Source organism: Diplotaxodon limnothrissa, linkage group LG8 (genome assembly GCF_057381915.1).
Source record: "Diplotaxodon limnothrissa isolate DT_005_m linkage group LG8, D_limnothrissa_male_GT1.1, whole genome shotgun sequence".
Taxonomy (NCBI): Eukaryota; Metazoa; Chordata; class Actinopteri; order Cichliformes; family Cichlidae; genus Diplotaxodon; species Diplotaxodon limnothrissa.
The window spans coordinates 15,862,354-15,875,835 of NC_140603.1; the positions used below are offsets into that span (position 1 = coordinate 15,862,354).

Here is a 13,482-nt window from a genome sequence, read left to right on the forward strand (position 1 = left end):
GTAACCCACCACGACCAGACAAACCTACCAGCATCTCTCCACTGATTTCCTCACCACTCCTAAAGAAAGACAGCCTATTAACCAGTTCTCCACAACTCCAGTTGAAGGGAACAGGGAGCCCAGAAACTAATATAATAAACAGAATGGCTTGTTTAAGGATTATTGTTGTTTACTGAAAAATTTAATGCTTAAAGAACTTGATCAAAATTAAGTAACACCACTTAACAGTAGCAGCACTGTGTCTTATCAAACACAGTGCTGTCCACATTGTAACTCCTCCTACATAAGACTTCCTCCTAATGACTCTCCTAGCTTTGATCAATCGCCCTATAATATCTGCATTTTTGGTTTCATCTCCTCTGATGCTTTCAGCAGAAGTAGTACTTCACTCATCTGTCATTTATTTTTCATGGGAGTAACACAATGGAGTGGACAATAAGTGTTACAACTTTATTGTCAGGTAAGACAGGTTTGTGCATTCTGATTTAGTCTTTTATTCTCTAATAATTAACATCTCCAAATAGTGAAGATACAAATGACATTTAATTAAATCTGCAAGCTGTGTTTCCACTAAATGAAATCTATAAGCAAATGGAACTCCACATCTAACTGTTTTTTTTTTCTGTATGTATGGTTGTTTTTAAGTGAATATTGCTCCAATTCACTATGTTCAGAACTTAAATCAGAATTTCTGACTTTGTTGGTCTTTAAGTTGGAATACAAAATTAAATAAACAAAACCCATTGAAGTAAAAAAAAAGTGACACATAGTGTATACATTTTCTTGTATACCTTAAATATAGATAACTATAACTACATAATCGTCCATTACATGAGACTATGATGTTCTTTCTTCTTTAATTCTCAGTATTAAATGCTGCACTTTGTTTCAACATTGATCCTGTGGCTTGGAAGACCCTGAGGAGTGCTGCTGCTGGTTTTGGCTACCAAGTGGTGCAAAGACAATCAGAGTAAGACAGAACAAGGATTATTATGTTTAATGTGGATTTGCAACTGCTATGTATTTTGTATTTTTATAACAAAGATCTCTGTTATGGCCAACAGAAATAATCAAACAAGCATACAATATTTCTGAGCTTATTGCTCTCTAGACTTACATCATTCTCATTATTCTGTTATTTATTTCCTTAGTTTGCTCATCAGTGCACCAATTGAACAGTATTCACAAAATGGAAGAGGGAAAATATATACGTGCACCACCTCCTCCCCAAACTGCCAAAATATTGAATTTGAAGGTAGGTAACTGTTTGTCTTGACAGGATGTCCTGAAACTTTGACTTTCCACATCCGAGCCCAGAATTAAATTGGTTAAATCAAATCATAGTTTGAGTAGATTTCCAAAACAAATATTTTAGTATGTAACAGTAATGTAGTAAAAATTATATTACTGATGAAGTACACCAAGCAAAGAAAAGCCAATTATTAAGATTATTCTTTTTAATTTTTCAGTTGTTATAGCTGCCATGTCAAAAAGGAAAAAGTTCTTTAATTGTGGTACTTTGGAGTTGTCAAAAGTTTTTTATGAGTGTTATAACAAATGTAGAATACTTTTATTACAGCACCAGGTTTTGCAGTCAACATGTCGCTTGGTTTAACAATGAAAAGTGATCCCACGGCACAAAACACTGTGGTGAGTTGTTGAACTACAGACATTACCAGTGCTTTGTTAAAAATCACAGAGGATGAAATTCTTCTGTCCTCTGCGTCTCAGATGTTTTCTTATAGTTAGAAAATAAATCATGAGTTTGTGGCATGCCCTTATTATTTTTTTGGTGGGGAGGGGTTGAGTTACAATAACTTCAGAATATTTAATAAAGACATGCAAAATTTGACCTTTATACGCTGAAAAGAATAAAAATTAATAAAACTGGGCCTAAAGGTCTTTTTTTTGTAATTCAGGTTTTTACCATTGAAGCTGTGTGAAAAGCTGAATGTAATTTTTTTTTAAGATTTGGTTGACTTTATATGGAGCAAACTATTGCTTAAAGGAAATGGAAATAATCAACTCAGTGTATTAATCACAACTTGACTTTTTCTCCTCTCAGGTGTGTGGGCCAACCATTCCAAATGACTGCAATAGTATCACCATGTACAACGGTGTGTGCTTTGAGATGGATCACTCTAGTACATTTGGAACACCCAGACCTGATTTTATTCAAGGTAACAGTACATGGAGCTTGGAAAAATATACCTCAAATCATTAAAATCCTGCCTAAAACAAAAAAAAAAAACACTTTCATTTTATACTTCATCATAGTGTCAAAATCTTTTATGTTTGTGCCTTTCTATTATTTTGTACATATTCCTCTAGTTTATATAGCTCTTCTGTTGGCTATTTATTTCTGATGTCTTTACTTTTTTTTTCACTTACAACTGCAGAGTTGGGATTATACATGTACAATGACAATAAAAAGCTATTTTTTTCTATTCTATTCTATAACTAAAGCTTATTTAAGTAAGTTTTACTTAGTTTTTTGAGGCAACAAGTTTGCATAATGTTTTAAGTTCTGGTAACTAATTGGATTTTATAGTGTAATCTCTAAATCTCAGCACAACTGAAACTGTATTATGACTTTATATTTCGTATAACTGAAAGTATGTTGAAACCATTAAAAACATCTATTAACCCATTAAAAATTTATTTAATTTTGAATCTATATCTTGAAAGCGTGCCCGCCCCAAGCAGACATTGCCTTTCTGTTGGATGGTTCAATCAGTGTGTCTTCTAGAGATTTTCAAACAATGAAGAAGTTTGTGAAAGATCTAATCCAGTCATTGCTTTCAATTGATACACAGGTGAGGTGCTGTAATCCTTTAAATACTAGCACACACATAAAATAGTTTCATTATTATTTCCATTTAACTTCACAAAACATGGCTGTTTTACGTGTTTTAAATATTTTTTCCCCTTCCTTTTTAGTTTTCTGTTTCCCAGTTCTCTACTTCACCACAGGTTCATTTTTACTGCACAAAATTTTCATCATCTACATTACTGGATACTACCATCAAAGAAATTAGTAAACTAGGAGGAACTACTTACACAGCGAAGGCCATCAAACATGTTGTGTAAGGGATGCAAAGATATTATTATTTATTCCCTAACTCTGTAAATCTAACCACACTGAGCACTGTGGTCCATGTGTTCAAGCTTTTTGAAAGAGACAATGAAAGACTTGTGTTTGGGGGTATTCTACTAATTGTGAGATGGCCCAAAGAAAACCTCAATTCAAATACTTGCAAAGCTAATTTTGAAAAAAAAAAAAAAAAACTCCAATAAATAAATTTGCTAAGTACAAAAATCCGTCTACATCGAAAGGTAATATGAAAAAGAATGATGCATGCTGAAATAATACTCAATAATTCTCAAGATGTTTTGACATTAGATTTTTGTTTTTCATTTAACAGGGAAAAGGTTTTCATACCACAAAGAGGTTCCAGACCAAATGTGAAGAAGGTCTTGATAGTAATTACTGATGGGCAATCCCATGATCGAAATCATCTGCACAGTGCAGCACAGCTAGCAGAGAGTAAAAACATTGTTCGATTTGCTATTGGGGTAAGTACTTTGATTATTTAAGCTTGCAGAATGTGCAAAGTTGTTTGACCATCGGAACCAATGCCATGAAGGTTCTAATGCACTGTTTTTGTTACCAGATGAAATTATTGCATAAGCAGGGGGTGTCCAATGCATTATGTACCTCAGCACAGCCGTATTTAATTATAGTGAGCATGTAATCATGCGTAGTATCAGAACTAGAGATGGCACGATACCACATTTTTATGTCTGATACCGATATCATAAATTTGGATATCTGCCGATACCAATATGAATCCGATATAGTGTGTTTTTTAATCAATAAAACAGTTTTTATTAATATCTTGCTGCTTTTTGTATAAGTTCAGACTCAAATTAAAAACCGTGGCTCAGGGGGTTGGGAATTGCATCTGTAACCGGAAGGTCGCCAGTTCGATCCCTGGCCTCTCTGTCCTGGTCGTTGTGTCCTTGGGCAAGACACTTTACCCTACTTGCCTACTGGTGTTGGCCAGAGGGGCCGATGGCGCGATATGGCAGCCTCGCTTCTGTCAGTCTGCCCCAGGGCAGCTGTGGCTACAACTGTAGCTGCCTCCACCAGTGTGTCAATGTGAGAGTGAATGAATAGTGGCATTGTAAAGCGCTTTGGGTGCCTTGAAAAGCGCTATATAAATCTAATCCATTATTATTATAAAAACAAAACACTAAAGCTATTCTGTTATAAAAAATGCACTGCACCCAGAATATTTCATAGTTCAGCAATACTGATCAATCTAATAAACCTAAACCTACTCCATCCTCCCTATTCTGGTATTTTAAAGAGTAAGCAACCTAACTAATAGGGTTCTAAAACTCCCAGCAAAAAAATAAAATAAAATAGGGAACCACCCTCCACCTCGTGATGCTTAATCGACGTAATCAACTTTAATTTGATGCAGTGTGAAAAAAAATGCACAGAAATCTATTATTTTTCAAGAGTAATTAAATAGATTCAACATCTTTCTTCAACAGAATTGCAGACTGCACAGATGGTACCTTCCCAAAGGAAAAAGTACTATAGCTTACTAGGGTATATTAGATTTAATAGTTACTATATACAGTCAGTGTTGGGGAGTAACGGAATACATGTACCGCCGTTACGTATTTAGAATACAAAATATGAGTAACTGTATTCCGTTACAGTTACCGTTTAAAAAGGTGGTATTCAGAATACAGTTACTTTGTTGAAATAAATGGATTACACTGCGGTACTTTCCTGTTTCATTTTGTCGCGGGTCAGGACTGTTTGGGTTTTGTTTGACAGCTACGTTTTTTCGTTCCAGGCGGCAGCGTTACGGTTGCCATGGTTACAGGGCGACGCTCTCTCTCTCTTTCTGCGACTGTGTGTTTCCTGGGTGAGAGAGCGCCTTTTCGTTGTTGTTGTTGTGCTAAGCTAACAGGCAGAATGCTACAAGCATAGCTCTAAAGAATGTAGCATCATGGACAGTATAGTCCGTGTTGCAGGGAGAATGCACTGCCATACACGTTATGTGTCTGTGAGCGCGAGGAGGGAGAAAAAGGCGAGTGGAAAGGTACGAGTTGTCGTCGAGGAAAAACGGGAGCTGGAAACATGTAAATATAATAATAACCATTGCAGCCAAGAAGAGTGCCTGACGAGCCCAGTTGTAAGTAAGCTATTAAGACTCGACTGTACACCGTGTTCGTGTTTTCCTCCGAAAACAATAAGTTCCGTTGGAGCAGTCTTTCAACGCCTCTCTCTGTCTCTCGCAAGAAAAGTTGACCTACACAACAAAGTAAAGCTATTTTTCGGCTACGAGCCGACAAGGACCCCGCCGTATTAGTCAGAGGTCCCTTTACTACAGTTCGGAGTCGCGGACCTTCAGTAATAGTAATAAATCACACAGCAATAGTACATTCACGTTGTTGTAAAAAGCACGATAATATATTAAGTAATCCAAAGTATTCAGAATACGTTACTCTCATTGAGTAACGTAACGGAATACGTTACAGAATACATTTTGGGGCATGAATTCTGTATTCTGTAACGGAATACATTTTAAAAGTAACCTTCCCAACACTGTATACAGTAATGGACTTCTATACATTTTACATCAGATTAAAACTTTGGGTGTAAGATTCCGATAATTATTTATTAAAAGCTAGACATTTTAAATGAGAATAAGAAAGGAAAGTATGTCTTTGTGCCCCCCTTTTCCCTGTTCATGCCCTATCGGCCCCCCTGGCTAAACTTTGCTAGATCCGCCCCTGCACAGTTACCAGCCGTCAGCTACGTAGAAAAGGATCCTGGTGTAGAAAGTAATATTAAATAAATTCTAACAACAGCTTATCAAGGTTAAACGTGCTGCTGTTGTTCAGCCGCTGGTTTCCTCTTTCTGGCGCGAAGTGGGCCAAAAACAAACAAGAGAGACGGACTCGTGACAGAAAAGCCGATCAGCTGATCATTAATCAGTTTCACATAGCAGCAGGAGAGGGAGGGAGAGAGAAGAGGCAGTCGCTCCATATATCGGTTGTTAAGCTTAACGTGGGAATTCTTTATAAACATTCAGAGATGAACTTACACACTTGCTTTACTTCTCTCTGGGATCACTTCCTCAGAGATGAAATGCCGGATTGCTAGCAAGGCTACAAATACACACAGCCGCTCTATCACATGACGCATACTGCTCCGAGGTGCTACGGTTATGAGCCGAGTTACGCCATGTCGCAAGTTTTTTGAGGTGCTTTTTTGATATTTAATGGATCGGATTACTTTTTTTATTTCCCTCCGATATCCGATCCAGTAATTTACGTCAGTATCGGACCGATACCGATACTTAATATCGGATCAGTCCATCTGTAATCAGAACCCAAACATATTTCTAACAAATAATGCATAATTCCTGTCTGTAAATGATATATTATAATGGGGTGAAAACGTTAAGTTTATGATTGTATTTTGTTAAAGGGACCAAATCATTTTGCATAGCATGACAATGTAAACATAATTTCCCAACAAACCTAGGTGGGGAATGCATTTACTAAAACTGAAGCAAAACGAGAACTGCACACCATTGCATCGTCTCCTTCAGACAAACACGTGTTTCAAGTGAAGAACTTCAACGCACTTGAATTAATAAGACAGAATCTGCAGGAGAAAATTTTCTCCATCGAAGGTACAAACATGAATTTATTGCTAGATTTTTGTTTCCTTTATTGGTTTATTATCCTACTGATTGACTAAAATAACATACATTGTAAATACATTGTATTAACCTTTTTATTTATTATATTACTTTATTGTGTCATGGCAAAATATCTCATCACTATACATTATTGAAACTGAACACTAATTGCCACTTCAAACCTAATGAAAGGATTGAAAGAATTAACTTGTAAATGTTGTATTGTGTCTCTTTTTTACCTTCTAGTTTATTTTTGTGTTTATAATAAATAGCAAAAAAAAAAAATCATTTGAAACTATTACTTGAAGCATAATGAATTTGTATTTACAAAATTTTCAAAGTGAAATTTGTTTTATGTGTTTTATCATCTTGTTTTTTATGTTACAGGATCTCAAAGCAGTGGAGAGTCACTGGAAATGGAAATGTCTCAAGAGGGATTCAGTGCAATTTATGTGCCTGAGGTAATTAAAACCACCTGAAACTCACCAGACAGTCTAGTCATAGAAAGAGAGATTCCTGTGTGCCAAATTTTGTGACATAAAGACAAACAGACAGTTATACAACTGAACACCATCCAGATTTTAAATGCAAAGTAAATTGTATTTTAAATGTATTTTCTGTCTGCACTGTAGGGAATTCAAATGTCTATTGTTGGTGCAAACCAGTGGGAGGGAGGCTACGTGCAATACACAGCAGAGGGCCAGAAAGTGAGAACATATGAGGATGTGTCTTTGGAGCCTGACAGTTATCTTGGTAGTTTTTAACAATTGAATTCATATATCTGTCTTTGTGTGTATAGCTCTACTGCAATTAATTGACCAAAACACATGTATCAGTTTGCAAAATGGAAAAAGGCGCAATAAGGAGTCTTTCCCTTTTGACTACCTAAATTCTAGGTTACTCAATGGCAATTGTTATAACCAAAAATGGCACACTTACAATTGTTGGTGCTCCAAGATATAAACACAGAGGAATGGTGGTCGCTGTTAACAGACAAAGCTTTGAAAACCAAAAGATTGAGCCCTTTTCATCACAGGTATGTACTTACAGCAATACAGATCTGAATTACATTGTAAACTGTACATAAATTATTTCCTAAAACAAAAGCTTTTGATTAAAGAAAACATGAATCATTTCATTAATAATTTTTTCCTTACACAGTATCAGACTGGTGAATATTTTGGGGCAGAGGTGTGTACCATGGACATAAATAATGATGACATCACTGATCTAATCTTCATATCAGCCCCAATGTACACGGAGCCTGATAGAGAGGGAAGAGTTTATGTTTGCAGACTAACTGGTTTGGTAAATTGCATTTTAACTACTGCCATGGAATTAATCAGTTTATTTGTATACTTTTTAATGATGATAAAAAACACTCTCACTTTCCTCCATTTAGTTTGTGGAGTGTAATTTTGATGATCCGTTAGTACTAAGAGGACATGCAGCTGTCAAAGGAAGGTTCGGCTCTTCTCTTGCTGTGCTGCCTGATCTAAACTCAGATGGATTCATGGATTTGGCAGTTGGAGCACCTTTGGAGAATGATGGTGAAGGCAGCATCTACATATTCCACAGTGAAGGAGGAGGAAGAATCAGTCCTACTTACTCACAGGTACACAACATCAAAGTACTCACAAGATGACTGAAATCATCTACCATGTAAATCCAATATCTAAACAATCTGCAGCTTAATTAAAATATGTCCATGTATGCAGAGAATTACTGGCTCTGAGGTCCAGTCAGGACTGAAGTTCTTTGGCCTGTCCATCAGTCAGTCGTCTTTTGACCAGAGTGGTGATGGACTTCCTGATTTAGCGGTGGGTTCAAAGGGCACAGTTGTCTTACTGAGGTAAGTCCAAGATACTCCAGTCATGCGCTATTGTTGTCTGTCGTAATTCTACAATCTTTGTTGATGGTCCAACTTAATAAATACACTAATTGTATAAAGTTCAGGTCAGTTTGTATGCTCAATATTCTAAGAAGAGTGCATATTAAGTTGGTCAAAAATGATCAGGTTTTTCATGATAAGGGATTATTGAATTTTAATCACATACAGCTATCATATTATATGAAGGTTTGTTTTAAAATCCTCACAGACCATTGGCATTTTTGGAATTGACTTACCACAAGATAAGAAGCACAGATTAAGCACAGCTCCTGTGGGTTTCATTCAAATATCAAAATGAAATATGAAATGCATAACAGTAGCCTTTTCCTAACAAACATGAACAAATGCATACATTACCTAACAGCAGAAGATGTCATTAAAAGGGTGGTTAGTTCAGAAGACCGTAATGTTCAAATCGTTCTTATTTAGTGAGGCTATTACCATGATGAAGTTGCACCACTGGAACATAAGAGTGATAATCTTAAAAAAGCGGTAATGTTCTAAAACTTTGAAATGTTGGTAAAGAAAATATTTGACTGATGCTAATTCACGGTAAAACACCAAAATTGAAGGGCAGCTTTTAGTTTGGTACTATTTAAAGAGCCAAATCTTGTTCTCATTTGTTTTCCTACTCTCCAGATCAAGACCCATAGTACTGGTTGAAGCTGACGTGTCATTCAGCCCAAACCGAATTCCTACTCAGAATGTAGACTGCTCAAAACCATTGGAGAACACAGCTGAAATCTGCTTTACTATGAGTACAATATCTACAGTCAACACAGGTTCATCATTCTCCTTGTTTTCTCTGAACTACAAAGCCACTGTCCAGCAATTTAACTTTTTATTTATTTATGTACATTTGCAGCATTGAAATCAAACACTCATTTATTCCAGCTCAAGTGAAGATTAATTATACTTTAACACTGGATGCCACTCGCAAGCCTCCAAAAAACCGAGCTTACAGCAGCGGGAAACAACAAGAGGAGTCCGGATCAGTTATTATTGACTTAAGAAGAAAAAAGTGTTCAACTATAAAATTTCTTATTGAGGTAAAGCCTAACAACAAAATATTTTGTTTAATGAATTTTATTTTTAAGACTCGACCAAATCTGAATTTAAACTTAACACTGCTCCCTTCTTGCAGGCCTGTCCAGAAGATGCTCTTAATGAACTTTCCAATTATCTTGAATTTTTGTTTTATGGGTTGCCCTCCAACACAAATCTCAGACCAAGTCTTTCCCAGCAAGCTCAAACAACAACAATTTATCCAGTAAGTGAACTTTAAAAAACAAACACCAGACACCTCTTTGCTGGTGCTTGCTAAAGGATGTGGTAAATGTCTCCACTTGACTCAAAAAGTGAGAAAGAAAATGAAAGAATGTGTACTTTGTATCAGATCAGAGAGCGGCTTTTTGACTTCATAGTCACTATAGGCCACATTACTGGCACCATAGACAGAAAGAATTTGACCCTCTCATGCCTGGGTGTTGCTGCTAGTCCAGTTTCCTCACGAATGGGGCAAGCTAGGAGCTAAGCAAAAAGGTCTGGGTTAGCTCCACACCTAGCAAGAAAGAGCCATGTACTACTGTGGGAAGTTCCATCCTCCTCCTCAAGACATTCTCTATCCTGAATGAGGATGATTTCCTCAAAATATAAATATGAAAGAAATGACATTTGATTCACCTAAACAATGTTTTATTTTGTCGGTAAATATTATATTTAGTATATGCTCTTTACATCATGTCATCTTTCACAGTTGAGGTTTGAGATTAACTGCAGGACTGACAACAAATGTGTTGATAACCTGAAAGTGGATTTCAACTTCACCAGGTGAGTTGATCTGCTGAGAATCTTCCTATATAAACAGATCACAAGAATGTCTCCTTAATATCCCCTTTTGCACCAATTTATGTCCCCTCAATACAAATTTTAAGTGCTTTGTTAAAGCTTTAACTCCCCCACCCCAATTTCCATAACGTACCGTTAATAAAACGAGAAAAACTGATGACAGCCTCAATGGTTCTTTACGTCAGCAAATTTGAGCATAACTCAATAAATTAGAAAGGTAAAAATATATTCCCACATCGCACCCGTGGCCCTTTGATGCATGTCTTCCTCTTTTCTGTCTACTCTTCATTGTTAAGCTACTGAATAAAGACAAATAGTCTGAAAACAAATCTTAAAATAGCATGTTAGCATTGGGCTCAAAGCTGAATATGATGGCGCTTCAATAACTTTTGTGTTGCAGCAGTCTTATTTTTCCCCCCTTTCTTCTGATCCTCATTCAAACCACCAGATCCTCAGTGGTTAAAGTGGGCATTGATGAGCTTCTGAATGTCACAGTCACAGTGGAGAACAGAGGAGAAAACTCCTACAACAGTCGTGTTATTCTCACGTACCCAGCTGGACTCTCCTACAGGAAGTTCACCATTCAGCAGGTAAAGCATCAGAATCAAGTCTGTATCAGTTCATCACTGATCTGCTGTTCTTCCAATGCCTCCAGCAGTCATTTTCTTTTCTAACAAAGGGAAGAATTGAGTGCAACTCCTTGGACAGTGAAGATGGTTTATCACAAGGAATGACAGGCTGCACTATTGACAAGCCAATTTTCAAGAGCAAAACTGAGGGGTTTTTTTTTTATGTTTTTTTTTAATGTAGAACATCTTTTCTCACTTTTAGTGAGAGTTTTAAAGACAAAGCACTCTTATCTCTCTCAATAAATTCAGGCTTCTTTCATTGTCGCCTATGAGATTAAAACCAACAGTCAACTTGAGAGGAAGATTTTTGTCACTGCAGATATCACCAGGTACTGTTCCTTTGGCACAAGTACATTTCATGTAAGCATAGATACAGTACAAATGTTTTCACTTTTCTCTTTTAGTGGAAATCAGGAGCATGCCCCTACAAGTGAACTTTACAAAAAGCAATGGATTGATGTGAAATACAGCATTTTCATGACATTTGAAAGGTGTGTGTTCTGTTTAAAAATAAAAGAAGTCAATTAGAAATTAACAAATGTTGTCTTGCATAGTATTTATTTAATCTTTAACATATGTCTTTTTAGCTCCCTTAGCTACAACAATTTCACATTTGGGATGACATTTCAGAAACCAGTCCAACAGTCAATCAAAGTATGAAATAACTTCTTGAGTAAGTTCCTTGATTTAGAATGAACGTAACGATTGGTGTTCCTTTTCTTTTCTTATTTAGGTTACAAATTATATCAGAACACTTAACTTTACCGTGGTGATCAGGGTTCCAGTGAAACTTGGTGAAAAAGACATTTGGGTGGATTTGAGCAGCCTACAGGTAATATATAAATGTTTTGCCATGATGCAAAATCATGGCAAACATAAATCAAATATACTGCAGATTTCAGACTGTCAGAGTGGAAATGATGAAGAACCAGGTGCCACAGATTTTGTTCCAAAGATACAAAAGGATAAAGTGGTGGTAAGTATGCCTCTGCACTTTAGCTGCTGAAAATCAGACTAATTGTAGAGTTAAAAACACATTGCACACTACACTGATCTTTATCTAACAATGTAAAGCATCTTGAAGCAACTGTTGTTGTGATTTGGTACTATATAAATAAAATTGGATTGAACTGAATATATCACAATACACTGGATCACAGCAAGTGTACTCTTTTTAAATCACCCACAGGACTGCTCTGTAGCCATGTGCAGAGTGTTCAAGTGCAACACATTCATGGCAAGGCTGCAGAGTAGGACGTACAAAATCTCTGCCAACCTCAGTTCAAGATGGATAGAGCAGGTAATTAAAGGGTAATTGTGGTAATAAAAAAAAAAAAAAAGTACAACTGTTACTATGTACTTGTAACTTCATTAAATTTTTCAGACATTTACTCTTAACTCATTCTTTTTTTGTTGTTGTTGTTTAAAAGATTGGACTTCAATCTGCCAAATTCCTCTTGACCAGCACAGCCAGTCTGGAGTACGATGAAACCCAGTACATCTACTTTTCAACAGGGTCCAACAGTAATCCTCCTGTATACAAGGTGAGTACACAATATTTCCTCTTGTTTCAGTTATACAAGAGCTGGAAAGTCATCCACATTCTGTCACCTCATTGTTCAGATAGAGGCAGAAGTAGACGTGTGGCCTGAGCCAGATTTTACCAAAGAGATCATTGGAGGATCCCTGGGAGGTTTGGCCTTTCTGGCTTTACTCACTGTTGGCCTGTATAAGGTGAGATGGTCTACTTTTTTTTCCAGTCAATATCACAATTTTAAAAATGTTTAAAAGAGTTAAAGAAACTGTTTCAAAGCTTATTATCTTTAGTCACTAACTTTTTATTACATTATTATTATATTATATCATTTATTTTCCTTTGTCATTGCAACTCCATTGCATGATTGCTGCCTTTTTAAATGTTTTTTTCCTTGCACTCCTAGGCTGGATTTTTCAAGAGTAAATATAAACAGATGATAAATGAAAATGCAAAAGACAGCAGCTAATGCAGGTGCATCCCCAGCGGAATTACCTAAAAAGAAACAAACATGGTGTGTGTAAATGTTCATGCCACCACATTTGAAGAATTATACAAAAAAACAGCTGTGTCTGAAATCATTCCCTCACTCACTCATTCACTATTATCTATAACATAGGTTCCTACCTGGTGGTCATGACCCTAAAAATTGGGTCACAACATAAACCTCAAATATCAAAGAACGTTTATTTTTTTACAAAGTACCTTCAGAAGTGCTTCATAGTCTTTTACAGGATCATACACATTCATCAGAATATGAGAAAAAACTCCAAATTAAGATGTCTGAACAGAAAAACATAATTGTCAATTTACTGCTTAGATATCACACATTCACCCCAAGGTAAA

At 36.3% G+C, this 13,482-nt stretch overlaps 1 protein-coding gene across 1 annotated transcript; it reads left to right on the forward strand.

Moving 5' to 3' along the window:
* The first annotated feature begins 423 nt into the window (after positions 1-423).
* Positions 424-13,105, forward strand: LOC146626600 (integrin alpha-M-like). The gene is made up of 30 exons (XM_085361815.1): positions 424-460; positions 868-970; positions 1,152-1,255; positions 1,580-1,650; positions 2,066-2,180; positions 2,689-2,816; positions 2,941-3,086; positions 3,426-3,576; positions 6,575-6,725; positions 7,122-7,195; positions 7,367-7,487; positions 7,631-7,770; positions 7,896-8,042; positions 8,137-8,349; positions 8,453-8,586; positions 9,265-9,407; positions 9,520-9,674; positions 9,770-9,895; positions 10,382-10,455; positions 10,922-11,063; positions 11,153-11,266; positions 11,352-11,431; positions 11,507-11,593; positions 11,690-11,756; positions 11,836-11,934; positions 11,998-12,078; positions 12,292-12,402; positions 12,533-12,646; positions 12,726-12,836; positions 13,043-13,105. Exons 1-30 carry the CDS (start codon positions 424-426, stop codon positions 13,103-13,105), a joined length of 3,402 nt encoding a protein of 1,133 aa, XP_085217941.1.
* The last annotated feature ends 377 nt before the right edge of the window (positions 13,106-13,482 follow it).

Bases quoted from the DNA above. Each gene is read 5' to 3' on its own strand.
- LOC146626600 (XM_085361815.1), top strand. From the start codon at position 424: ATGGAGTGGACAATAAGTGTTACAACTTTATTGTCAG. The intron at 7,771-7,895 runs GTATGTACTTAC...TTCCTTACACAG, and splicing joins TTGAGCCCTTTTCATCACAG to TATCAGACTGGTGAATATTT. The intron at 12,079-12,291 runs GTAAGTATGCCT...AATCACCCACAG, and splicing joins TACAAAAGGATAAAGTGGTG to GACTGCTCTGTAGCCATGTG.